Source organism: Heterodontus francisci, chromosome 27 (genome assembly GCF_036365525.1).
Source record: "Heterodontus francisci isolate sHetFra1 chromosome 27, sHetFra1.hap1, whole genome shotgun sequence".
Classification (NCBI taxonomy): Eukaryota; Metazoa; Chordata; class Chondrichthyes; order Heterodontiformes; family Heterodontidae; genus Heterodontus; species Heterodontus francisci.
The window spans coordinates 57,337,933-57,365,374 of NC_090397.1; the positions used below are offsets into that span (position 1 = coordinate 57,337,933).

Genomic DNA, 27,442 nt, shown 5'->3' on the forward strand with positions numbered 1-27,442 from the left:
GGGCTGACAAGCTTTCAAATTATATCAAAAAATATAAAGCTCCCTCATTCCCCCCCAAATCCCTGCAATATACAACCAAATCAAACCACTCAGAAGAAATGAAGAGGATCTGAAACTACAGGCTATTAACAGACACATGCACATTGATAGCATGACGTGGGCAGCAGGCCATGTGATACCTCCTGACACCGGCTGCCCAGAGATTGTAAAGTCCGCGCCTGTATTTGCACCTCAGATCCCACATTTCACAGGACAATCAGAAAAAGAAGAAAGGGATTTATATAATGCTTTATTGTGAACAATTCTGGGCACCACATTTCAGGAAAGGTATTAAGGCCTTAGAAAGGATACAGAGGTTTACCAGGGATGAAGGACATCAGTTATGAGAAGAGGTTGGAAAAGTTAGGGTTGCACTCCCTGGAACAGAGAAGGTTAAGAAACAGAGGTTTTGATAGAGAAGGTAGAGAAAAAACTATTCCCTCTGGTGATTGGGTCAATAACCAGACATCAGAGATTTAAAATTATTGGCAAAAGATCTGGAGGGAAGATGAGAAGCAATATAGTTGTCAGGGTCTGGAATGCGCTACCTGAAAAGGTGGTGGAAACTGATTCCATAATTAATATTAAAAGGGTGTTGAACAGTACTTGAGGATAAGGAACCTACAGGGTAATGAACAGAAAGCAGGGATATGGGATGAAGCATGACTGCTCTTTCAAAGAGTCAGCACAGGCGCAACAGGCCGAATGGCCTCCTTCTGTGTTGTAAATTTCTTTGAATACTTAAAAGAAACTTTAAAAGGGGAGCAATAGAGGACGAATCATTGCAGAGGTGTTATTTACAGACACGTTCCGTGTAATTCTACATTGTGAACTAGCTGATGATAGTGAAAGGTGAGCTGGATAGTTACCTTTAGCATTTAATACCACAGAGGATTACTTTTAAGTATAAATTACAGTCATGGCTAAGTGAAATTACATGAATTTCAGAGAACGAATAGCACAGAAACAGGCCATTTGGTCCAATAGGTCTATGTTGGTCTTTATGCTCCACATGAGCATCATTCCATCCTTCTTCATCTAACCCTATCAGCATAATCTTCTATTCCTTTCTTTGTGCATTTATCTAATTTCTCCTTAAATGCATCTATGTTATTTGCAGAGTTCCACACTCTAACCCACTCTCTGGGTAAAGCAGTAAATTCTCCATTGGATTTATTCATGACCATCTTATATTTATGACCCCTGGTTTTGGAATCCCCCACATGAGACCACCACTGCAGCTTAGACTGATTACCAAGGAGTGTGGAAATATGCTAGTCTGTGACTGTGAATAGGGCAGGGCTGTTGTAACGAGCCATGGACTTAAGCTCATTACTCCACTCCAAGATTGAATTGAAAACAGTATTTTTATTAAACCCAATCACACAATAACATTGCTCAGCAACAAAGCCGCTAGACATGCCACTAGCCGCTTCTTGACAAGACAGCAGTTGAGGCTAATCACTGGAGGGAGGTGGAAGGTGGGGGCAGGGGGCCATGGTATTGCAGGAGACATTTGAAATCAAGGTAGAGGATTTGTCTTCAATTACTCTGCTGAAGTTGTTAACTTTGCCTGGGGTGCAGTTTTATAGACAGTGGGTGCCCTTTTGGCAAGGTAACCTTGTGGCTATTTTTCTTGACACAGCCTAGATAGTGAATGGCAACAGACTATTTGACTTAGGGCATCACAGCCTGTCCTTATTTAATATTTGGTCTTGCATGCAAGTGCACACAATTTTCAGCAGAAGCTGTTGAATAGCAATAAGGTCAGGCCGATTCCTTCCTTTCTCTTTGTTTCTTATTGCAGCAACCAAACCATCGTCTCAGCAGAGACCAGACTCGCTTGCTGGCTGTTGATCCTGAAACTCACCTCTGGCAGCCAATCAGTTGAATTGGCTATCAGTACCTGGCCTGGATCAGGAACAAACTGAGCCTTTGGGAAAGATGTGCTTCATTAGGAACCTGCTTGTATGGTATCAGATTTGCAAATAAGTGGATTGGACTGTAGCTGCTATCCTGGGGTGAGATTTTCTATTTAAGCTTCTCCAGCGTGCTGCGCACACACAGCAGGGAGTAGAATAAATCACTTACTGTCGACCAGCAGTCTAATACCAGGAAAACCTCGTCAATTGAAGTCTTTTGTCCCTTCCTTTCCCCCCACTTTCTCAGCTGCCCCTCGTCTTCTTCCCTCAAGGGTGTTGATTCATTCCTGGGGAATGGTTCCACACCCCACCATTGAATCATTCCTGGGGTAGTGAGTAAAACTCCCTCAACAGTATTCCACAAATGCTGCCATGACTGGTACAGCACAGATCACATGCAGAGTAAACTCTAGTTAGTTCCTCTTTTCGCTGCTTAAAGATGTTTAGACCAACACTGGTGTCCTCACCACCACCTGGGTTGAGGTCAGCTATCTCCACACAGGAGGGGGAATGGATCTTGGTGGCTCAGCTACTCAATGATTTAACCAGCTTAGCCATCATTGCAGCTTGGGTCAGGAACAGACTGTCTGTTGTACAGAAAAGGAGCAGCCTGCTATGGCTTAGATGGTTAAGGCGGTGATTAGCTGAGTCATACAGAGCAGGAAGCTTCCAAACACAGGCTGTTAGCCATCTCAACTATCGCAGCAGAAGGGGCTTTACAATTGGCCTCATCACCTCGGGGTTACAGCGGAGAAATCAACCGGAATCACTTCTCCCGAGTGCTCTCCATGAACCTATTTGGAGTATAGCCATGGACAGAACTGGGTTTGGTTCAGATGCCCTAAGGTCACACAAATAAAATGGCCACATGGATGAGGTATTTGTGCATCTGGATGTCATTAGCAAGAGTCAATACTTCTGGGTTGAGGTAAAGAGAAGAAAATTGGTGTGACAAAATAAGAGAACAAATAGAGTTCTCTCTATCCCATAGAACCAGTTACAAAAGACTGTTGAGAAACTCTACAATTGTCAGCATCATGCACCCAACACTGCAGGAATCTTAGCAAACTCTCAGCTGCCAGGAGGTTTGTCTGGGTGATTAAGTCGGCATGTGTGTTGCCCTTCATCATGGCACAGAAGGCTCATCGAGTCTACGTTGGCTCTTTTAAGAAGCAATCCCCTGCTCTTTCCCCATATTCAATTCCTTTTTGAAGACTACTACTGAATCTGTGTAAACCACCCAAACAGGCAATGCATTCCAAATCCTAACCACTCATTGTATAAGAAAGCTTTTTCTCAGGTTCCCCCTAGTTCTTTTGTCAATCACCTTAAATCTGCGCCCTCTGATTATCAACTCTTTTGCAAGTATGATGCCGAGAACTGGACACAATATATCAGCAGATTTTACATAGATTTAGCATAACTTCCTGGCCTTTTTTACACTATGTCTCAATTTATAAAGCCCAGTATCCTACAGGCTTTATTAATTGCTTTTTAAACTTATCCTGCCGTCTTTCAAAGATTTGTGCACAAACACCGCCAGACCTCTGTTCTTGCACCCATTTTAAAATTGCACTTTTAGGCTTGGGCTTTGAATGCACCCCCCCACCCTGACTGGTCAGAAGTCTCCTCTCTTGTTGGTCTGTACCGTGAGATGAGTTGAACAGGTGTTCCTAGTGGATGCAAGTCCACTGTCCAGAAATCTCCATAAATAAACCGGCAAATGTACAAATAAAGAATGGCTAGTGCATGACATCGATAGGTTACATTTACACTGGTGCAGTGGAGGGCGATCTTCTGAGGCTGGGACTGATGCAGTGTTGTAGTAGTGCAGAAGGAACTTCAACTCTATAGTTAGTTCTATAACTGAGGAGAATGGCTGCCAATGTTGGGTGATAAAAGGAGAATAGAAAACGAACCTGAATAACTCGGTAGGCAGATACTGGCCTTTTAACACTGGGATTGAGTTTAAATTCAGCCCATTCTGTCTGCTGACAATCAAGGGCTTCTGTGAAATGAGTCTGGGGTTGTCTGAATACAAACCCCCTTGGGTGTGGAGACAGGACAATAGACTTGGAAAATGGAAAATGTCACACATACAATATAGATGGGGTGCTCTTCTGAGCTTGGTGGTCAGGCATATTATCAGGGCAGGCTGGAACTTCACTCTACATCTAATCGAAGGGGTTGTTCTTCATGTGCGAGTCATCACAATAAGTGAAGGTCAGATATTTGACTGCAGGGTTCCAACACTGGGAGGTAAAGATAGGAGAGGGTCCATTTCCAAAAACTGACATCCTTCACAAGGGTGTGCACGCGCACACAGAAGTAATAATTTTCTGTAGGAACTGCAGCTAAGATCCAAATCAAATCCCAAGGATTCTCAATCTCTCTCTCACCGAGTGGCAGCAAAGAGGTAAAGCACTTCCAACATAAATCTTGGACCAACCCACAAACCCTCATCAACAGGGTGGAGAAACAATAATTGCTATCCTAATAAAGTGTTTAGTGGTGAGAGGAGAAAGATTTGAGGAATTCTATTTAATTAAATGGAGAAGCATAGATGGGACATAGAGAAACAAAGGGATTAATGGGTCAAGGTACACAAACCTTTAAAAGTGAGTTCACAGGGGCGAAAAGGGACCAAAAGATGATGAATACATGGGATATGGGATTTTAATAAAATAATTCCTGGAATGGGGGACACTGCTAGCAAGGTCAGCATTTATTGTCCATCCCTGGGTGCCTACGAAAGGTGCTGATGGGCTGTCTTCTTGAACTGCTGCATCTGCTTGATACAACTGAGGGACTTGCTAGGCCACTTCAGAGGGCAATTAAGAGTCAATCACATTGGTCTGGAGTCACATGTAGATCAAAACACATGAGGATAGTAGGTTTCCTTCTTAAAGCACTTTAGTTCAGTTGGGTTTTTAAAACAATATGGCAGCTTCATGGGCACTTCTTACTGACAGGAGTTTAAAAAAAATTTCCAGATATTTTAAAAGCTGAATTCAAATTGTCAAACTGCCACAGCAAGATTTGAACTCACATGATCCCTGGATTATTAGTCCAGGCCTCTGGATACTAGTCTAGGAACAGCCAACTACATAACAGTGTTCTTAGCGTCTGTGGAGTTGCCAAGGCTAACAAAATAAAGGAGCATGCTCAATGGGCCCACTGTTGTTCCTATGAGTGCTTTCTGGTAAAGTAAAATTACTCAGGCTGTCAAATTATTTAAAACTAATTATATAAGAACATTTCATACGTCCAACGTTACACTTTACTGAACTTCCGAGTGGCAGCAGTGCAGGTGCTAGCTCATTCAGAGCTTATGGTGTCCCTGCTGTAAGGCAGCTAGGCTGTGAGCTTATTGTTGCGAATGGCCTCTCTCAGCCGTCTGTGCTCTAAAGCTCATTATCCTATATCTTAAACTATGGCCGGCAGTAGCTGCAGTAGATTACCAGGCAATACAATCTGCACACGAGTCGATTACAATAATTACTCCTCTGCTAATCGCCTTCATTTTTTTTTTTACACTGAAATCTGTCACTCTTCATCAACTGTCTCTATTTGGAATTATTTTCCGATGTACAGATGGATAAAATATCTGACTTAATGAAATTGGTACAATTTTTTTTTTTATCACCCTGCTTTACAATCAGCCTTCACTCCTTTAATTTTCATGTAATGGTTGCATTAGGAACAATGTCAAAAGTCCTTTGCATTGCGTTAAAGCTACTGTATGTTGAATCTTTTCCTCAGTGCTGCCCCTCCCCTTGATATTCTCCCCATCTCTCCCGAAAGTTTGAACTCTCACTGAAGTACAGTTCCATAGGTGTTGGCTGTCCTCCGGTACCTTGCCGAAGGGTCTGTTCTTCACTTGTGTGCCCTGACAATAAGTGCAAGTTGGATATTTAACTGAAGGGGGCATCTCAATTAAGCCCAATCCTAACCGCCTTTAACCCCCACACATTTCCAGCAGTCACTGGACAACTATCAGCAGCAGGAAGATACAAGAATATGGACGGAGAGAGAGAGAGAGATAGAGAGAGAGAGAGAGAGAGAGAGAGAGAGAGAGAGAGAGAGAGAGAGAGAGAGAGAGAGAGAGAGAGAGAGAGAGAGAGAGAGAGAGAGAGAGAGAGAGAGTGCAGAACAGTGGGATCAGTTTTTGATTGTTCTAGCAAAGAGCCATGATGTGTCAAATGGCCTCCTTCAGTGCTGTAAACTTCTATGAGAATATTGCTCTACTGGTTGACCTACATTACTTGGCCCAGGGAGCTGACATGATCTGTATTGTCTTAGCACTGCCCTGGCTGTGATCAATTAACTCACTGGATGTCAACTGCTACACTGGTTGGTGCCTTTACTCACTAGGCCAGGAGATTTAGAAGCAATTTAACTTGCTAGCATGCTGCCCCATTGGTTCAGATGTCAAGTAGGCAACTGTTTAATTTAGAATCACAGAACCTTACAGCACAGAAGTAAACCATTCAGCCCATTGTGCCTGTGCCAGCTCTTTGATACAGCTATCCTATTTTTCTGCTCCCTGCTCTTTCCCCATAGTCCTGAAATTTTTTCAAAACTTTTGATGGAATGGTCATAACCTGCTCTGGACACCTTCCTCTTTCTCACTGTTGACACTTCCCTAAATCATGACCTGGGTGATACCATGCAGACTGGACCCTCTCATATTCAGCATTTTAAAAATAAACTAAAGATCACAGGATTGAATCTTTACCAATACTGATTTCTCGATCCAGTTTGTTGCACCCAGGGGCTTTCTGCAGTTTGCTGCCCGTGGAACTGCGGCAGACAGCGGTCAACTGGGAAGAAGCGGCAACCTTTACAGGAACGTACAAGGCCACTGTGAATTGCAAAATACGAGAGGGGAATATAATGGAAATGGCACTGACACATGCAATCTGAAACCAGCACCATTTGTGCAAGCATCTCCAATTTACATTGCTCCATTGGGGGCTGTGCCTTCAGCTGCCTAAACCCTAAGCTTTGGAATTCCCTCCTCAAACCTTTACCTCTCTCCCCTCCTTTAAGTCACTCCTTAAAACCTATCTCTTTGACAAAGCTTTTGGTCACCTGTCATAATATCTCCTTGAGCAGCTCAAATTTTGTTTGATAATGCTCCCGTGTAGCACCTTGGGAGGTTTTACTAATTTAAAGGCGCTATATAAATGCAAGTTTTTGTTGCCTTACTGATTGCTCCTAGTGGCCTTCCTTACAGTCTCCAAACCACACTTAAATGCAGCAACAATCCACAAAGGGTCAGGCGCCACTTGTTAGCCATCACTACAAATGAACAGATTTACATTATTTCCAAGTTTGTCTCCTTTCCATTTGAAGATGGGCAGTTCTTTGGGAAGGCACCTCAGCCAAGTGGCCATGTGAGAGTCCAGGCCAGTCAACAACACAGGTCATCCAGACCCAATATCAATGCACACGTTCCTTCAGTGGGTAAGGGTGGGTGTTCTTACCAGAGTGTCAGCAGGGGCTGGAAGCTTTGGCGAGTTGCTCCTCCCTAAACGAGTAACATTAATCTCACTTAATACCCTTACCATGTTGCTGACTTGACAGCAGGTAACTCAGCACAGATTAGGGATCAAACCTGGAACCTTCCTGGCTCAACTCTGCACTGGATAAATTTACTGAGCCATTAGAGGGCTTTTTAAAATCTGCTTTTAACAAAAGCAGTCAACTGTTGCAACTGGTTTTATTCCACTGCCACTGAGCTAAGGAGAAATAAAAGAGAAAGGCCAGAGTGGGGGTTTCAAGCCGAGTATCTACAGCATGACACAAAGGGGTGATTTGTTCTGCTGCTCCTCCACTGGTGATTACAGGCTGCAGATTACTGCAGTCACGTGAGCTGCTTAGAACAAGGCAAGCTGTCAGGAGATGCTAAGGTCAGCGTGAGCTTTCTATGCAAAGCTCGGAATGGGGGGGGGGGGGCGCGGCGGAGCGGGCGAAGAAGAGGAGACTGAGAAAGTAATGAATCTTCTAGTTTTGTAGTCTTTAACCTGTTCAATAAAGAGCTGTAGCTCCTTGTATCCCTTTGCCTGTCTTCTCTTTTATCCAATTTACAGGAATGGTGCGGCCATTTCATTTATTTCAATGTTTCCAATTCTTTTTAACATAGACAATGTACTGTACTGTAGACCTTAACCTAAATTGCCACATTATCAACTCCAACACGGACGCACATTCTAATTGCTTATTAGTGCCTTGGTGACTAACTCATTTGGCTTCTAATGTTAATTTTCCCCAGTTCTACCCTGTGTGGGGCTGCACCATATTATACAAGCATTTCACCTCAATCTCCAGAATGAAGATTGAATTCCAACAAAACCAGCGCTGGAACTGAAACCAGATCTAGAATTACTCGGCTGCTCAAAGGACAAATGTGTTGACTGAAAAAAAAAAAATCGCACCCGAAATGAGCTGGGTCTCAGTCAAAGTGACATCAGCACAATGCCAAGCGAGATGTAGCTGACATTGAGTCAGGACGGCGGACGTACAGTCGCATCGACTCATGGAATAAAGGGCATTGATTGGCATTGTTCCTTTGCTTGAAACTGTGGGTGCAGTTTGCAGCTAAAAAATTTCAACCGCAAAGAAAAGCAGTTCAATATTCCACATCAGCGGTTACCAGCACAGCTTGGAGAATGGAAGCTGATAACATACATAAAAGCATGCTCAAGCACACATACATTCATGTGCATGCACAGCAAGGAGGATTATTTGGGAAATACAGAAAATAAAAATCAGTGTTTAAATTACGAGCAATTTACTCTTTGGAAGCTCCTATCATCCCAGTGGCTAAAGGCAGTACCCAGAACATTGTGAAGTTATACAGATCAGTAGGTACCGGGTTTGATGCAGTGTTGAGTTAGCTGACGTCAGCACCCCTCGAATGTACCTGTGTATTTTAATGATGGGTGAGGATATGAATACACAATTCCCTCTAGAGCCAAATGGCCTGTTAACTGCCGCACGTATGAATGGCTACTTGGACAAAGTATCTACACAACAGCAGCTCTTCCAAGATTGGGGAAAGTGTTGGGGGAGGGAGAGAAACATCCTGCACTTTGCTTGTTTAGCGGGTAGACAAATCACATGGCATGGTACAGAGCCATACAAACCAGGAAGAAGCCAAGTTTTGTCCCAGGTTTGTTGACGGGAGGGGTTATAGTTAAACACAATGTGATACAGGAATAAAAATCAGACCAAACCAGCTTCCACTCTCCATTCAGCTCTGGTTGAAAGCTGGTGAACGTGGACTGTGGGTCAGGCTACAATTTGACTTAGCTCTGATTCCCCCCATAACAAATAAGCCAGCGACAATTGCTGCTCAAGCTCACTTGTGAAGAATGGCAACTTGGGCACTGGAAATGCTGCCATCGGGACAGAATGGGAGAGAGAAACTAGGAGGCCCTTACTCCAATCAAAACAAAACGGCACGAATAAAATTGTTCCCTGATGGAAATGTAAAAGATCTCTTCCCCCGTTAGGCAACTGGGGCCCAGGGAGCTGTTACTTGGAATAACACACACTGGCATGCTGGCTGCGGAATAGCACCTGGCATTTTCTGAACAGCTCCTCAGGTGAGCTCCTGTAGCATGTGTAGGGATCCCACGGGTTTATACATACCTCAAACTGTTTCCTGATGGAGCCCAGGTGGCAGGCCAAAGCCAAGATGGTGAATTGTGTACAGGATGGTCTTACTGAAACAATGACAATGCTTAGACAGGTGCAAGAGGTGTAGAGAAGAGAATACTACACTGTTTCCAAGGTTCAATTGGTAGCAATCTCACTTCTGAGTTAGAAGACTGTGGGTTCAAGTCTCATTCGAGGATTGAGCACAAAAACCCAGGCTGATACTCCACTGCAGTACTGAGAGAGTGCTGCCTATTGAATGAGACATTAACCCAACATCAAATCTGCTCTCTCAGGTGGACGTAAAAGATCCCACGACATGATTTCGAAGAGGAGCAGGGGAGTCAACTCTGTGTCCTGGCCAATATTTATCCCTCATTCAACATCACAAAAATAGAACATCTGGCCATGATCACATTGCTGTTTGTGGGAGCTTGCTGTGTGCAAATTGGCTGCTGCATTTTCTACATTACAACAGTGACTTCGTTTCAAAAAGTAAGTCTTTGGCTGCAAAGTGCTTTAGGACAGCCTGAAGTTGAAAAAGCACTATATAAATGCAAATCTTTCTTTCTTTCTAACAATGGTCACAATTACTATGCGATTTCATGGAGAAGGCCAGAATCTACAATGGAAGTTTTACATATTAAAGTCCTTTGAATAGAACCAGAGGAGAAATGAGGAGAATTTCTTTTTACAACAACTTATATTTATATAGCACCTTTAAAATAAGGCACTTCACAGGAGCATTATAAAATAAGACACCGAGCCACAAAAGCAGGTTGGTCAAAGAGGTAGGTTTTAAGGAGTATCTTAAAAGAGGAAAATGAGGTAGAGACGCGGAGGGAATTCCAGAGCTTAGGGCCTAGGCAACTGAAGGCACAGCCACCAATGATGAAGTGATTAAAATTGGGGATGCTCTTGTTTGTTTGCTGTATTGAACTCTTTGCTGAGTCTATTAGGAAGGATGCGAGCATAAGAGGGGTGACAATCCCAGGCAGTGGAGGCACTCAGGTTAAAATCTCCTGACGTCGACGTCTTCTGCTCTGATCCGCTGTCTGTGCGCAGTCTGATGAGCATGTGCGACCAGTTAAAACTGGCCTCAGGAGCCAAAGTTAACCACGGCAAGAGCGAGGCCATGTTCTTTGGGAACTGGGCTGACCGATCCTTTGTGCCCTTCACCGTCAGGTCAGACTACCTGAAGGTGTTGGGGATATGGTTCGGAAGGGCCGGGGCGTACACCAAAACCTGGGAGGAGCGAGTAGCCAGGATACACCATAAGCTGAGCATGTGGGAGCAGCGATCTCTCTCCATTGTGGGTAAGAACCTGGTCATCAGGTGCGAGGCGCTCACGTTGTTGCTGTATGTGGCGCAGGTCTAGCCCATACCCCACTCCTGCGCCGTGGCTGTCACCCGAGCCATTTTCCACTTCATCTGGGGATCCAAAATGGACTGGGTCCGGAGGGACACGATGTTCAAACCTCTGGATAAGGGTGGGAAAAATGTACCCAACGTTGCCCTCATCCTGATGACCACCTTCGTGTGCGGCTGCATCAAGCTGTGCGTAGATCCCCAGTACGCAAACTCCAAGCGTCACTACGTGCTGAGGTTCTATCTGTCCCCAGTGTTGCGAAGGATGGGCCTGGTCACATTGCTGTGGAACGCTCCATCCAGTTGGACGGTGAAGTACCTCCTACCCTTCGTGGAAAGGTTTCTGCAGAAAAACACCGTTGATCACCAATCCATCGGGCAGTAGTCTGCATGGAATGTTCTCAAGGCCCTAGGGACAAGGAGAGGGTGGATCCGGTCAGATGGTTCCCCGAGTAGACTGCCAAAGTTATTTGGCAGAATGCCTCATCACCAGAACTTTCAAACAAGCACCAAGATGCAGCTTGGCTGGTGGTGAGAAGAGCCCGCCCCGTCAGACCCTTCCTGCACGCCCAGAGTCTCACCCCCTCCGCACAATGCCCTCGAGGTGGCTGTGGTAGGGAAGAGACGGTTGCCCACCTCATTCTGGAATGTGTCTTTGCAAAGCAGGTGTGGAAAGAGATGCAGTGGTTTTTGTCGAGTTTCATCCCAAGCAGCACTGTAACACAGGAGTCTGTGCTCCACGGGCTGTTCCCAGGGACGCACACTGAGATAAACATCAACTGCTGCTGGAGGACTATCAATTTGGTGAAAGACGCTCTTTGGTCTGCCCGAAACTTGCTGGCCTTCCAGCGCAAAGAGTTGTCCACGACTGAGTGTTGCAGACTGGCACATTCCAAGGTCCAAGACTACGTGCTGAGGGACGCACTAAAGCTTGGGCAGCCACGGCAAAGGCTCAATGGGGAAAGACCACTGTGTAAGGTCCCCCCACCAAGCTGAACTGAGCGGCTGGATCCATGGAAAACCCCTCGGGCTGTATCCAGCAAATATGGGTTTGCTGCAAAATGTACATGGCATGTAAAATGAAATGGAAGGGTTTGTGAGGCAACTCATTCCTGTATTGAAAGAAACTGATCTCCTTTGCACTCTTTGTATTGTTGACTGGGTACTATTTTGAACTGTTTTGTAATGTTTTTTTTTTTTACAGATTTTTATGAATAAAGTATATTTTGGAAATAAAACAAAAGATTAAAATTGGGGATGCTCAAGAGGCCAGAATTAGATGAGCCCAGATATCTTGGAGGGTTGTGGGGTTGGAGGAGATTACAGAGGTGGGGAAGGACGAGGCAGAGTTATGATCTGGAATGCACTGCCTCAAAGATTAATGGAAGCAGACTCAATAGTAACTTTCAAACATCAACTGGATAAATACTTGAAAGGGAAAATATTGCAGGGCTATGGGGAATGAACAGGGGTGAAACACAAATTGGGTAGCCCTTTCAAAAAGCTGGCACAGGCACGACAGGCAGAAGGTCCTCCTCTGTTGCAAGATTCTATGACTGCTCTTCCTAACAAACACATCATCCTGCACAATCTTCCTTCTCCCTGAAAGCTGAAATCAAATCTCATGGCACACTTTTCTATTCTAACTCTTGCCCAGGAACCAAGAGCTGTGGAACTCCTTACCTCCCTCAGCATTCACATCTTCCTACAATTGGAAGTTTCTTTTAAGATCCAAGCTTGGTATCTGATCACACAGATAACGACAAGGAAGGTCATGTGGATCATTCTGCCTTGCAAACAGAAAAAAAACATACAGCTTGCCCCACCTCATTACAACATTTAGTTGCTTCATAAATAATGCCGGGATTTTTTCTTCCATAATCTAACTAGAAGCTGCTCCACATGTTGACTGCTCTGTGCCAAATGCCTGTCTCAAATTTGCTGTTCACTAGTATCAACCCAAAGCATCCTGGTCCCAGTTTAATTTGAATCAGTGTTGCCTTCTCCTTCCTCATTCACCTTGTCTTCTCTCGCTTAACAGTCCTGTCTTAGACTATGGGATTTGGCCTTTCACTTGGGTTTCTTGATAAAGACAAACTGTCATAGCCGCAACAGCTGCTGAGTTGATGGGAGGGTTCCCTGATTTAAAGAATCTCTTTGCACAAAATCTTAATTTTTAATTTAACACGGCTGTTCCTTTTCTCCTTTTTTGGAAAGTGGGTTTTTATATCTCTCTGTCACTGATTCATGTGTTAGTGCTACACACTCAATGCCACATTATCCTTTTCTTTCTTAATGAGCTTTGTCAATTCTGCTGTCACATTGTTTTTAAAGAGTCTTAGGCAAATAGCAGCCTTACAACCATTTACTGGTGATGACATCACTTAATCTGTACACTGGACCCCGAGACCCTTGACTCTGGACAGCCTGTGTTAGATGGCAGTGACCTTGAGAGGTTATTGCTGAATATTCTGACAGAAGCAGTGATTGCTAGAAGAAGTCAGGAGCCGCTCACACACTGCACTATTCCAATAGCATCTAATCCATTAAAAGGATTTTTTTTCAACCACCATTTTCCCTTTTTTGGCCTAATCAGTGGTGTTTCTGATAGAGAATTTGGGAGAAATGGACAGAAATTTGGAGAGGGGGCAAAGAGAAAAAGACACCAGCCAAAATGATCAATTTTTGACATTATTCCAAATACTTCCCTTCACAGCCAGGTTTAATTTAATTGTACAGTTGAGTGTAAGCACGCTCAAATCCTGATAAAAAGTATTAACCACTATGCCAAAAAATCTGGGTTACGCTGAGATCAAGATTTCTAAAAATATCTATGTTGCATCTCTGTGCTCTTGGCCCAATGAACTGTTGGTTCCACCTGAACATCAGCAGAAATAAAAACGCTGCAGAGAAGCAAATTAGACCTCCACAAACAACACTGTTATCCCCAGATGAGACTTGATAGTGCCCATATCTACTATAAACATGCTGGCGCATCTCCAAACAACGGGAATGGGTGGAAAAGATACGGTCAACAGGAATTTTACAATCAGAGCAAGTGAGAAGGGTTTAGTCCATCAGAATTCTGTAGTGAGAATGAATGAGGTTTGGTCCATTAGAATTCTAAACTTGTATCATTTGTCTGAGGCCAGCGAACACACAAAGAAACACAGTAGCAGGGAGTCAGCACCTTTGGAATCATACACCAGAAGGAAGCCAACAACCACCAAAATATACCTCCCTACTACGGTACGATTTCATGGGTGCTGGCACGCAGCTAGTGTACATTTTCATCGGGGCTCCCAGCTGGTGTATGTTTCCACAGTTGCTGACTCCCTGCTGGTGTATGTTTCCACAGTTGCTGACTCCTTGCTGGTGCATGTTTTCACAGTTGCTGACTCCCTGCTGGTGTATGTTTCCACAGTTGCTGACTCCCTGCTGGTGTATGTTTCCACAGTTGCTGACTCCCTGCTGGTGTATGTTTCCACAGTTGCTGACTCCCTGCTGGTGCATGTTTTCACAGTTGCTGACTCCCTGCTGGTGCATGTTTTCACAGTTGCTGACTCCCTGCTGGTGTATGTTTCCACAGTTGCTGACTCCCTGCTGGTGTATGTTTCCACAGTTGCTGACTCCCTGCTGGTGTATGTTTCCACAGTTGCTGACTCCCTGCTGGTGTATGTTTCCACAGTTGCTGACTCCCTGCTGGTGTATGTTTTCACAGTTGCTGACTCGCTGCTGGTGTACGTTTTCACAGTTGCTGACTCCTTGCTGGTGCATGTTTTCACAGTTGCTGACTCCCTGCTGGTGTACGTTTTCACAGTTGCTGACTCCCTGCTGGTGTACGTTTTCACAGTTGCTGACTCCCTGCTGGTGTATGTTTTCACAGTTGCTGACTCCCTGCTGGTGTATGTTTTCACAGTTGCTGACTCCCTGCTGGTGTATGTTTTCACAGTTGCTGACTCCCTGCTGGTGTATGTTTTCACAGTTGCTGACTCCCTGCTGGTGTATGTTTTCACAGTTGCTGACTCCCTGCTGGTGTATGTTTCCACCGGTGCTGACGCCATGCTGGTGTATGTTTTCACAGTTGCTGACTCCCTGCTGGTGTCTGTTTCCACAGTTGCTGACTCCATGCTGGTGTCTGTTTCCACAGTTGCTGACTCCCTGCTGGTGTCTGTTTCCACAGTTGCTGACTCCCTGCTGGTGTATGTTTTCACAGTTGCTGACTCCCTGCTGGTGTATGCTTTCACAGTTGCTGACTCCATGCTGGTGTCTGTTTCCACAGTTGCTGACTCCCTGCTGGTGTATGCTTTCACAGTTGCTGACTCCCTGCTGGTGTCTGTTTTCACAGTTGCTGACTCCCTGCTGGTGTCTGTTTTCACAGTTGCTGACTCCCTGCTGGTGTCTGTTTTCACAGTTGCTGACTCCATGCTGGTGTACATTTCCACAGGTGCTGGCTCCTTGCTGGTGTACGTTTCCACAGTTGCTGACTCCCTGCTGGTGTACATTTCCACAGGTGCTGGCTCCCTGCTGGTGTATGTTTTCACAGGTGCTGACTCCATGCTGGTGTACATTTTCACAGGTGCTGACTCCATGCTGGTGTACATTTCCACAGGTGCTGGCTCCTTGCTGGTGTACATTTCCACAGGTGCTGGCTCCTTGCTGGTGTACATTTCCACAGGTGCTGGCTCCTTGCTGGTGTACATTTCCACAGGTGCTGACTCCTTGCTGGTGTACGTTTCCACAGTTGCTGACTCCCTGCTGGTGTATGTTTTCACAGGTGCTGACTCCATGCTGGTGTACATTTCCACAGGTGCTGGCTCCTTGCTGGTGTACGTTTCCACAGTTGCTGACTCCCTGCTGGTGTACGTTTCCACAGTTGCTGACTCCCTGCTGGTGTATGTTTTCACAGGTGCTGACTCCCTGCTGGTGTACGTTTCCACAGGTGCTGGCTCCTTGCTGGTATACGTTTCCACAGGTGCTGGCTCCTTGCTGGTGCACATTTTCACAGTTGCTGACTCCCTGCTGATGTATATTCCCACAGGTGCTAGCTCCCTGCTGGCATATGTTTCCACAGTTGTCGACTCCCTGCTGGTGTATGTTTCCACAGTTGCCGACTCCCTGCTGGTATGTTTCCACAGTTCCTGACTCCCTGCTGGTGTATGTTTCCACAGATGCTAGCTCCATGATGGTGTATTTTCACTAGATCTTGACAAAGGTTTGCACTGAGCAACATTTTCTGTCTCTTCATTCCCCCTCAAAACTCCCTGCCCCCAGGGTACAAACAATCTGCATGCCAGAGGGATCAATTTGAAATTCACCCAAGACATGTGGGCCAAAATCTGCTTAGATGTTGGGACTAGAAGGATTGTTGAAGGTGAATATTTAGATGTGAGCTGCAAGTTACATTTCCTGTACTAATGACCTTTGTCCCTACAGCCTATACTCAGACAGACAGACACACACAAACGGATACACACAGCAAAGACAGCACTTCACATCCTGAAAGACGCCAGCATTCGGCCGACAAAAAATTTTCTCACTGTTTCTTACTTGTACTAAGTAAGACCTTTTGATCAGCTTTACTTTTCAAATACACATGCACACATTTCCAGTCATTGCCCAGATTCACAGAATGCCGCCTGCCTCTCAGGGTCTGGCAGAATTGCCCACGACAGCTGTTGTTCTGCTTAGTCTATTGACCGATAATGGACTGCATCAAAGCTCTTTACAACAGCTCAAGAGGCCACACGCCTCAAAGAGAGACAGCTATTTTTGGAAACTACAAGTATTTGAGGGCATAGAGAGAGAGAGGAAAGGTTAACGAAAGAAAGCGAGACATTTCTTTTCTCTCTTAAACTCTCTTCAGTACCACACACAATTCTATCATTTGACTGGTCATGCATCACTCGCATTGACAACTAGGATACTGGAACAGCCGATTGCCTAAACTCCAGGAACCATAGATGTGAAAAATGAAGGGGCAAAAATAAATGTGATGTTGACGTGGCTGCAAAATGGGGAATATAAGAGACGCTGGAGAATCTGGAGAGAGCATGGTCAAAATTGTCATGGTCAAAAAAATTACATTGCTGGGACATGCTGAAGGGCAAATGACAGACCCAGCATTTACCCATGAAGTTGTCACGGCCTTTTAATAAAACAGGTTTGAGATACTGTGACTACTGTCTGTGGGACACTGTTCCCACATGGTTCAGAACAGGTGCTGTGCTTGCTTACACACTTTATACTGCACTTCAGAAAGCAATTCCCTGTATAAAATGCCTTGAGCCATTTATACACGACAAGGCACTATATAAGTGAAAGTATTTCTGCTTTTGAGGGATCAAACAAATGCAAAATAAAAGTCCTGACTACTTGGTTGCTGCCCGCTCCAGCCAGGTGGCAAGATTAATAACCAATATCGCAAGCTGGTTCATTTTGGAGTTCTCTGCTAATTTGATGGAGTCGAAAGCTTTTGCAACATTTAAAGCAAGCAATCTCAAATCCTGAATCAACGTACTTTTAATTGTGCCAAATAATGGTGTATGCAGCTCAATGTTCTAAGGAGGAATTGATATTCAGAAGTATTAATCAAATGAATTTATTTAAAGTCACTAATGGAGGACTCAATGGCACAGTGAATTAGCACAGTCCTTTGTCATCTCTGGAACCTGAATTCCAATCCAGCCCAGACTAATGGGACCAAAGTCTCTCCCCTTTGCTAGCTGCAAGAATACTACATGAAGTAGGTTTGGGAGTCCCAACCCAGTTCCACATGAGTGGTCTTAACCTTGCTGAACTGGCACAAGTTGGCACTCTCGCTTAGACTACAATGATGGCTGGTGTGGGCAGTGTAAAACTGTTTTACGGGTGCTTTTCTGACATTTTCACTGAGGTGCACTGTTCGGGCAAAGCAGATTCCACATGTAACCATGTTAACACCAGACCTGGGAGCATTCGATGACCCAGATAGGAAAGCACTCTATCCATAGCATGAACATCCCAAACTTTATAAACATAACCCCAATAAATTTTGAACAAAAACAAGCATTTATACCTGTCATAATAATTCCTAGATGCCAACTTCTATAGAGTCTGAGTTATAGTAATCACTCAATCTCTCTGTTCTTCTCCCCTCTTTCACCCCTACTCCCACAGTCAAATTCTAGAAGCACTTAGCTTTATTGGACCTGCTAAATTTCACTCATTAGTTACGGCTGATTAAAGAGCCAGACACGCTCGAGATGGATTGTCAGTACTGAAATGTTGAAAGGATTTTATGAATGAAGTTTACATCACATTATTATGATACGGTCATAAAACTTTCATGACAGCTTGTAGTCATCAAATATTCATCCTGGTAATGCTTCAAGCATCAGTTCATGACCAAAAGGTCCTGGACAGCCTGAAGAATGAAAGTGACGGCCTCTGATGTCTGTGCAGTCAAATTTACAAAATAAATAGCTACAGCATTTTAAATTCTTTAGACGCAATCATGAATTTTGAAAATCCCTCAAATCTATTTTATTCCATTAGGTTTGCTAATCTCCTGTGCCAGATGGATGAGCTGTAAGCAATGACTAGGTAAGCTAGGGCTCTTGACAAAAAGGGGACGCTATACAATTATATGAGCTACTTAACAGGTTTGAGAAAGAAAACCTTGAATAATGCTTTGATATTCCCAGGCAGTGGGACAAGGAGGGTCCAAGTTTAGGACAGATCTCAAGAAGCATTTCTTTACGCAGAAGGTAATCAACAGTTGGAACCAGTTGCCATGAAGGGTGATTGAGGCCAAGGCACTGGGCTCATTTAAGAAAGAGTGGATGGTGTTGTAAGAAGAGTTTGGTATTCTGGAATGTGGAGTGAAAATGGACATTCTTCATCCCTACTCACCTTGTGATTAGAGAAGGAACTATTTGTAAATAGCACAGAGGTTAGTTTTGAAGGTTAGATGCAATGTCAGCATCAACATGCGGTGCCATATAGGGGCTGTTATATTCAAGAAAGCCAGTTGGTGAAGGATAGAACTAGAACCAATCTTTACTCAGTCAAACATTTATTTACAGAGTGAAAGATTACAAGCATACACCTCCGAACTGAAATACACCCCAGTTTCAGCGAGTGTCTCTCTATATCTGCTCAAGTAAAACCCCAATTAATGCCCTGAACTTGCATATAATTAAACACCATTGATATACAATTAACAGGGTCTTCCAGTAAAATTTATATATAAAAATGTGAACCCTTCAATTTGATTCCACACTGCACCCATTTTCAGCTATACACCATATGGACTGCAATGATTCAAGAAGGCAGTTCACCATTACCTTCTCAAAGGCAATTAGGGAAGGGCAATAAATTCTGGCCTTTCAGCGATTCCTACAACCCATGAATGAATATTTAAAAAAATCAACATATAAAGCAGCTGAACCCCAAGATTAAGTTTCAGTCTCTAATTCACGTGCAGCTATCCATTCCATTGCCTACATAACAATAGTCACTGGACTTCAAAACAGTTCAATGTTTTTTCAGGGTTTGATACAAGTGATTAACTGTATAAATGCAAGAGTTTTCTTTCATTATTCTGTGCACAGCACATCTGAAGTCTAATTTTATTCTTATCTAACTTGGTGCAAAACTGCTGTACAGGTTCTACAAATCTATTCATTCTAAGCAAGAAAATGTAATTTCTTTTGCACTCTTCACATGCAGTGGCAAGTTTCAGAACACTTTAGTGCACAAAAAACAACAAATGGAGAGCGGATTGAAAGCATGGCAAAGAAAACAGTCTTGAAAAGGATCTCGAGTCAGAGAATAGAGCTGAGACGGCGAAGATTCTGAGGGAATTGCAGGGTGTGAGGAGCAAGGTGTTGAAGGAGAAAAGGCTAATGGTGGAGCAGAGGAAGCTGGTGTTGGGAGACTAACAGTGCCTGTGGGGAAACAGAGCTAAAGGAGAGGAGGGGATGGAGGAGGGGGGTGGGTGGGGGCCTGAGGTTAAAGAGGATTCTAAAGTGAATAGGTAGCAGCAACAAAGAAACATCACCAGGAGCTCTGGGATTTATTGACAAACCTCAAAACACAACTGCAGTTCAAGATAAACTGTAGAAAGAAATAATGGCAATTCTTACCATTGGCATCCTGAACACCAGTCAGTGCTCCTACAGCAGCGGCAGTCTCTCCCGATAGCACGATCTGCCCTCCGCCCTGCAGGGTGGCTTCTGCTAGTGTGGCAACAGCATGGGCAGCAGCCTCGCTGCAGCAGAGAAACACAAAACATGTTGGTCACTCACTAGACTCTCTAGGGCTCAGTTATCAGTAGGAATATACTGCATGTACATAAATACAAACATACACACATTTATATATAAAATCACAGAGAACAGAAGGCGGCCATTTGACCGATCATGCCTGTGCCAGCTCTTTGAAAGAGCTATCCAATTAGTTCCACTCACCTGCTCTTTCCCCATATCCCTGCAAATATTCCCCCATCAAGAATTTATTCAATTCCCTTTTGAAAGCTAGTAATGAATCTACTTCCGCTACCCTTTCAGGCAGCGTGTTCCAGTTCATAACACGCTGCATAAAAAAATTCTCACTTCCTGAGGTTCTTTCGTTAATTATTTTAAATCAGTGACCTCTGGTTACTGACCCTCTTGTCAGTAGAAACAGTTCCTCCCAATTTTCTGTGTGAAAACTCCTCATAATTTTAAATGCCTCTATTAAATTTCCTCTTAGTCTTCTTTCATTAAGGACAACAATCCAGCTTGTCTAGTCTCTCCACAACTATAAAAATACATATCTATATATAAACAGATATACATATCTATATATTGGTGTGCGCTCGCATATGTATTATATGGTAGCTAATATATGCTATTTTTAAAAAATTAAACGATACCTGGCACTTTTTGAAAAAAATGAAATTGCCACCACAAAATCATAGCATGGATTTGGATCACCGAGGGCCTTTGCCCATTTGATCTTATCTTTCCAGGAAACTTACTCCATTGTCTTCCTGTTGCAACTTCTTCTTCTTTGGCCTCCTTATCTCGAGAGACAATGGGTAAGCGCCTGGAGGTGGTCAGTGGTTTGTGGAGCAGCGCCTGGAGAGGCTATAAATGCTAATTCTAGAGTGACAGGCTCTTCCACAGGTGCTGCAGAAAAATTTGTTTGTCGGGGCTGTTACACAGTTGGCTCTTTCCTTGTGCTTCTGTCTTTTTTCCTGCCAACTGCGAAGTCCTTTCGATTCGCCACACTTTAGCCCCGCCTTTATGGCTGCCCGCCAGCTCTGTCGAATGCTGGCAACTGACTCCCACGACTTGTGATCAATGTCACAGGACTTCATGTCGCGTTTGCAGACGTCTTTAAAGCGGAGACATGGACGGCCGGTGGGTCTGATACCAGTGGCGAGCTCGCTGTACAATGTGTCTTTGGGGATCCTGCCATCTTCCATGCGGCTCACATGGCCAAGCCATCTCAAGCGCCGCTGACTCAGTAGTGTGTATAAGCTGGGGATGTTGGCCGTCTCGAGGACTTCTGTGTTGGAGATACGGTCCTGCCACCTGATGCCAAGTATTCTCCGGAGACAGCGAAGATGGAATGAATTGAGACGTCGCTCTTGGCTGACATACATTGTCCAGGCCTCGCTGCCATAGAGCAAGGTACTGAGGATACAGAGTTGATACGGAACACAAAAGTCCGAGTGTGTCAGTGCGCCATTTTCCCACACTCTCTTGGCCAGTCTGGACATAGCAGTGGAAGCCTTTCCCATGTGCTTGTTGATTTCTGCATCTGGAGACAGGTTACTGGTGATAGTTGAGCCTAGGTAGGTGAACTCTTGAACTATTTCCAGAGCGTGGTCGCCAATATTGATGGATGGAGCATTTCTGACGTCCTGTCCCATGATGTTCGTTTTCTTGAGGCTGATGGTTAGGCCAAATTCGTTGCAGGCAGCCGCAAACCTGTCGATGAGACTCTGCAGACACTCTTCAGTGTGAGATGTTAAAGCAGCATCGTCAACAAAGAGGAGTTCCCTGATGAGGACTTTCCGTACTTTGGACTTCGCTCTTAGATGGGCAAGATTGAACAACCTGTCCCCTGATCTTGTGCGGAGGAAAATTCCTTCTTCTGAGGACTTGAACGCATGTGAGAGCAGCAGGGAGAAACAAATCCCAAAAAGTGTGGGTGCGAGAACACAGACCTGTTTCACGCCACTCAGGATAGGAAAGGGGTCTGATGAGGTGCCGCTATGTTGAATTGTGCCTTTCATATTGTCATGGAATGAGATGATGATACTTAGTAGCTTTGGTGGACATCCAAACTTTTCTAGTAGTCTGAAGAGACCACGTCTGCTGACGAGGTCAAAGGCTTTGGTGAGATCAATGAAAGCAATGTAGAGGGGCATCTGTTGTACGCGGCATTTCACCTGTATCTGATGAAGGGAGAACAGCATGTCAATGGTCGATCTCTCTGCTCGAAAGCCACACTGGGCCTCAGGGTAGACGCGCTCGGCCAGCTTCTGGAGCCTGTTTAAAGCGACTCGAGCAAAGACTTTCCCCACTATGCTGAGCAGGGAGATTCCACGGTAGTTGTTGCAGTCACCGCGGTCACCTTTGTTTTTATAGAGGGTGATGATATTGGCATCGCGCATGTCCTGAGGTACTGCTCCCTCGTCCCAGCACAGGCAAAGCAGTTCATGTAGTGCTGAGAGTATAGCAGGCTTGGCACTCTTGATTATTTCAGGGGTAATGCTGTCCTTCCCAGGGGCTTTTCCGCTGGTTAGAGAATCAACTTAATGTTCACCTAAACTGACAGAAAGGACACTGGCAAGAGGGTCAGTAACCAGAGGATACAGATTTCTGAAGGACAGTCCTCTGTGATGCGGCACTTCCTTAGTGCTGCCTTGATTATATGCTCAGGTCCTGAAATGGAGCTCTGACCTTGAACAGTCTGTCTCAAGAGGTGAGAATGCTACCTAATCAGCCAAGCTGACACATCACCCCTCTTCCAAAGGGGCAAACTCTTGTTGGGCAACAGTTCTGCATATGCTGTCAGCCCTTGCAGCCTAACCACCCACGAGAGACAAGTAATAGCATTCCCTGCGCTCATTTACAGCAGCCATCAGACATGCTGAACCCTACACTCACCATCCAAAATAAAAACTATACAGTAAAAACCCTAACACCATCTCATGCACGCAGCAATGAGCTCTTTTAAGAGTCACTTCAATAACGAGATTTTACTCTGTCCTGAATGGAGCCTGCACAGAAGTTTATAAAATTGATCTCTTTCCTCAGGAGAGACTCCAACAACCCACCAGATGATCAGATACTTGTTCAGATTAAGGATTGGGGGCTATTTGTGACCCAAGTTCACCATAACAGGCATGCGGCCCCATATTATTTCTGGGTCCTAATTCACAGCTCGCCAGTGCTGGGACTTTGCTGCAGTTCAGATTCAGGGCAGGATGGAGGAAAGTTAGGGAAAAAATATATGGTTTAAAAAGACAAAATTAAGATGCTGTATGGTACAGCGGGGTGATGGTGGCCCTCCATTATTTAACCATTTGGGATTGTGGCCCTTGACAAATGCTTTAAATGTAGCACATTAAAGTCAGACTCTTACTGTAACCGAGGGGAATAACAATGCGTCACTGATCCCGTTAAACAGCATGAACAGTTCAAGTTCAATCTGCTCATTCTGATCCAATGGATTTCTGCTTGGAAAATGGTAGTCGCTAATTGCCCCCTGCTGGAATTATTGCAGCACTACCACTTAGAAATAGGGCATTTCTTCAATGGTACCAGGTGCAAGGATACTTACATACAAAAAAACCACTCGGGTCGAGCGCATCTGATTTGAAGTCTGACGAATCTAATCAAAGGCAGGCAGCCAGCCCAGAGTCCTACACAACACCATGGAAATGCAAGCTCCTTCGTTCTTTGTAATATTGTCTTTTAAGGGAATGTGTTCAAAGTTGAAGCCGAAAAGCTGTTGTAAATTGCAGAACTCTGTGACTCATTTAACAAAACCTGCACAATTTAAGTTTGGGTTTTCTCCAAGAGCCATTTATTGTAAAACTCATAAAAAGCAGCCATGTTTACATGGCTTGTCGAGCAGCAGTACCTTCAACAGGTGCCTCTGAAGAGGGCAAAAAGTTGTATCCCATTTGCAAGCAAGAAATTCCTATTCAATATCGATTTATGTTCCCAGCATGTGGGCGACACTGACAAGGCCACAAGAATAAGTAACTACTTATATATGATTTTTATGGTTGAATTTTTATTTTTTTTAAATTGATCCCAAGTCCCCCTTTGTAAATTCTTTCCACCATCCCTTCCTCAATCTGTGTTCACTTAGCTGATCTCAGCCAGGGCAGAAACAAGCACTACAACTGAAACACAGCACCTAGAGATTAGGATGGGAAAAGTCAGATGGGGGTCCTGCATCTGATCCTTGTCCAACTACCCTTGGTGGAAGTTAACATGTGGGTGTTGGGTGAAGTCAGGCTCCCTCCCTTCCCCACAAGGTTAAATAGCCCTGCAAACCCACTTTCTAGGCTCACCTGTCACTATTGTTACTTGGATTGTCAGCATCCATGGAACCAGATCTGAGCAATGAGTTAAATTACGAGGTATTTACAGCACACAAACAGGCCCAAAAGATCCACGCCGATGTTCATGCTCCACACCAGTCTCCTCCCACCCTACTTCATCTAACGCCATCTACCTATCCATCTATTCTTTTCTCCCCCAGGTGCTTAACTAGCTTCCCCCTAAATGCAGCTATCCTATCCAGCTCAACAACCCCTTGTGGCAGCGAATTCCACATTCTTACCACTTTGAGTAGTTTCTCCTGAATTCCCTATTGGATTTATTAGTGACCATCTTATATTTATCACCATTAGTTCTGATCTCCCCAAAAGTGAAAACATCTTCTCTATGTATACCCTATAAAACTCTTTCATAATCTTAAATATCTCTTATCAGGGCACCCCCAGTCTTCTCTTTTTCAGAGAAAAGAGGCTCAGCCTGTTCAATTTTGCCTACAGGTCTCTGTTCTTGTATCATTCTGGTAAATCATTTTTGCTCCATCTCCAGTTCACAGAATTGTTCACAGTACTCCAAGTGTGATCTAACCAAGCTGCTATACAAGTTTAGATAATTTTGCAGCTTTCCAATTCTATCCCTCAAGAAATGAAACGCAGTACAATATTTGCTTCTTTTTAATGGCCTTCTTAACCTGCATCACTACTTTTAGTGGTTTGTGTATCTGTAACCCCAGAACCCAGTTTCTCCTCTAGCCCATTTAGCACATTTTTCCAAGGAGAATGTGGCTGCCTTACTCTCGCTACCAAAATGTACCACTTCACACCTATCTATATTGAATTTGTCCATTACACACCTATTCGGGAAGTTTATTAATGTCTTCCTATATTTTGTTGCTGTCCTCCTCTGAAGAAACACACTCCTCAATTTGTGTCATCAGCAAATTTTGAAATTGTACTTCCGATTCCAGAATCCAAATACTCTATGTAAATGGTGAACAGGGGTCCCAGCACCAATCCTTGCAATAATGCCTTTTGTTGTTGGCAGGGCCGGGGGTGTGGTGTGGGGGGGATGGGGGGGTTAAAGAGTAGAGAATTAGTGGAAAAAAGTAAAGAATAAGTGGGATAGTTTAAAAAAATAAGGACATCACTTGGACCTCAAAACGTTAGAATACAGGAACATCTCCCCAACCCCCCAAACTGTACAAAGATGGTCCCAACACTGCGCTCTCTCAGAAGAACAGGCTGTACTAATGACAATTGGAAAATTTCTACCTGCAGTGAGAACTTTCAGTTTCTTGCCCAATTTTTGACTTGTGCGTCCTTGACACATCCTATCTTGACTGCAACATAGCATTTGTTGCTTAGACAAAGAAAGCAGGGAATGAGAAAAGGCCATTCCACTCATTAAGCTCACTTCTTCCAACCACCATGTACAATCCATCTCTCCACAGACTCTACCCAAATTTCCTTCAGTGGGGGAGAAATTCTGATCACCAAAAGTAATTGAGCAAAGTTGCACATTCATCAGCCTCACATCTCCTCTATCTGACCTCCACAGCTATCATTTCCCCTGCACTGGCAGCATTAGAGTTTCATTTGACCAGTTTTGAACACCTCTGTCCATATCTTTGCCTACTCATTAAAAACTGAGACATCCCACTCATTTCTTTAGGTTTAGAATCAACAATTGGAGAAGGGTCCACTGTAGACTTTGTACACCCAATCCACAAAGATATAGCTAGAATTCATAGTGTGCTAATGAAACCTCCCCCCACACCCGCTCTACTTTACTCATGCCTCAGTTACCAGCTCCTGAAAACACACTCAGCTGGTGTTGTTTCAAGTAATGAGTTTTGAACAACACAAATCGCATGAACAACATGTTGTGGCCCCTCCACAAACGACTGGCTCACCAGCAATTCATGTGTTTAAAACTCTTTGCTTTATGACCAAATTCCAACAGAAACTTATGCCGGGCTCCCCTTGTTGGATCAGCAAGTTTATCCTGTGACAAGTGCAGTCACCTGGGAGATCTGAGATTCAACCTGTGGTCTGTGCTGATTAGGTATAGCAGTCAGGTAGCAGTAAGAGGTACAATTAAAAAGAACTTGCATTTATACAGTGCCTTTCACAACCTCAGGACATCCCAAAGTGCTTTACAGCCAACAAAGTACTTTTGAAGTGTAGTCACTGATGTAATGTAGGAAATGAGGCAGCCATTTTGTGTACAGCTAGGTCCCACAAACAGCAATGTGATAATGACCAGACATTCGGTTTTAGAGATGTTGGTTGAAGGATAAATGTTCGTCATGACATCAGGGAGAACTCCTCTGTTCTTCTTCAAATAGTGCCATGGGATCTAAGCACATCCAATAGTGCAGAACTCTCTCAGTACTGCGTTGGAGTGCCAGCCTGGATTGCAACTTAATTCTGAGAGCTTTTGACTTAAAGGCTACCACTAAGTCATGGCTGAAAAACAGAAAACAGATCAGGGTGTCTCACCCATGATTCTCACCCAGTATCCCAACTGGAACAGACACAAGGAGGGATGTCTGATGATCTGATTTGATGGTGACCCTCCCCTCCTCCTCTGCAGTTGAATAGCCTGCAATCACTGTGGAGGCAGACATGAAGCCAACCAACTTGGGTGAGGCAATAGAGAGTAACCAAGGATCCTCATCAGAGCAAGAAATCAATACCTTCCAGAGGGTGAAAATTGGTAAGCCAAGAAATAACAGAAACTTATGCCAGATAGATCCCAAAGCTCTGCGTTGGGACCCATGGTAACTAAATACCGAGGACTGTGAATCACAAACAGAAAATGCTGCAAACACACAACAGGCCAGTCAGTATCTGTGAAGAGAACAGACTAGTTAACATTTCAGACATACAGCCCTTC

The 27,442-nt window shown here is 44.3% G+C and overlaps 1 protein-coding gene across 7 annotated transcripts in view; it reads right to left on the reverse strand.

Annotated features, from left to right (window-relative positions):
* nrf1 (nuclear respiratory factor 1) overlaps positions 1-27,442 on the reverse strand; it is a 77,185-nt gene that overhangs the window by 5,845 nt on the left and 43,898 nt on the right. For 5 of the 7 annotated variants that reach the window (XM_068059430.1, XM_068059433.1, XM_068059431.1 and 2 more), the window contains 2 exons: positions 20,123-20,247; positions 6,700-6,825 (listed from right to left, as the gene is read on the reverse strand). In XM_068059430.1, the coding sequence (XP_067915531.1) occupies positions 6,700-6,825; positions 20,123-20,247 (251 nt within the window). The remainder of the gene's footprint in view (positions 1-6,699; positions 6,826-20,122; positions 20,248-27,442) is intronic. The other 2 variants (XM_068059434.1, XM_068059436.1) reach the window with 1 other exon arrangement.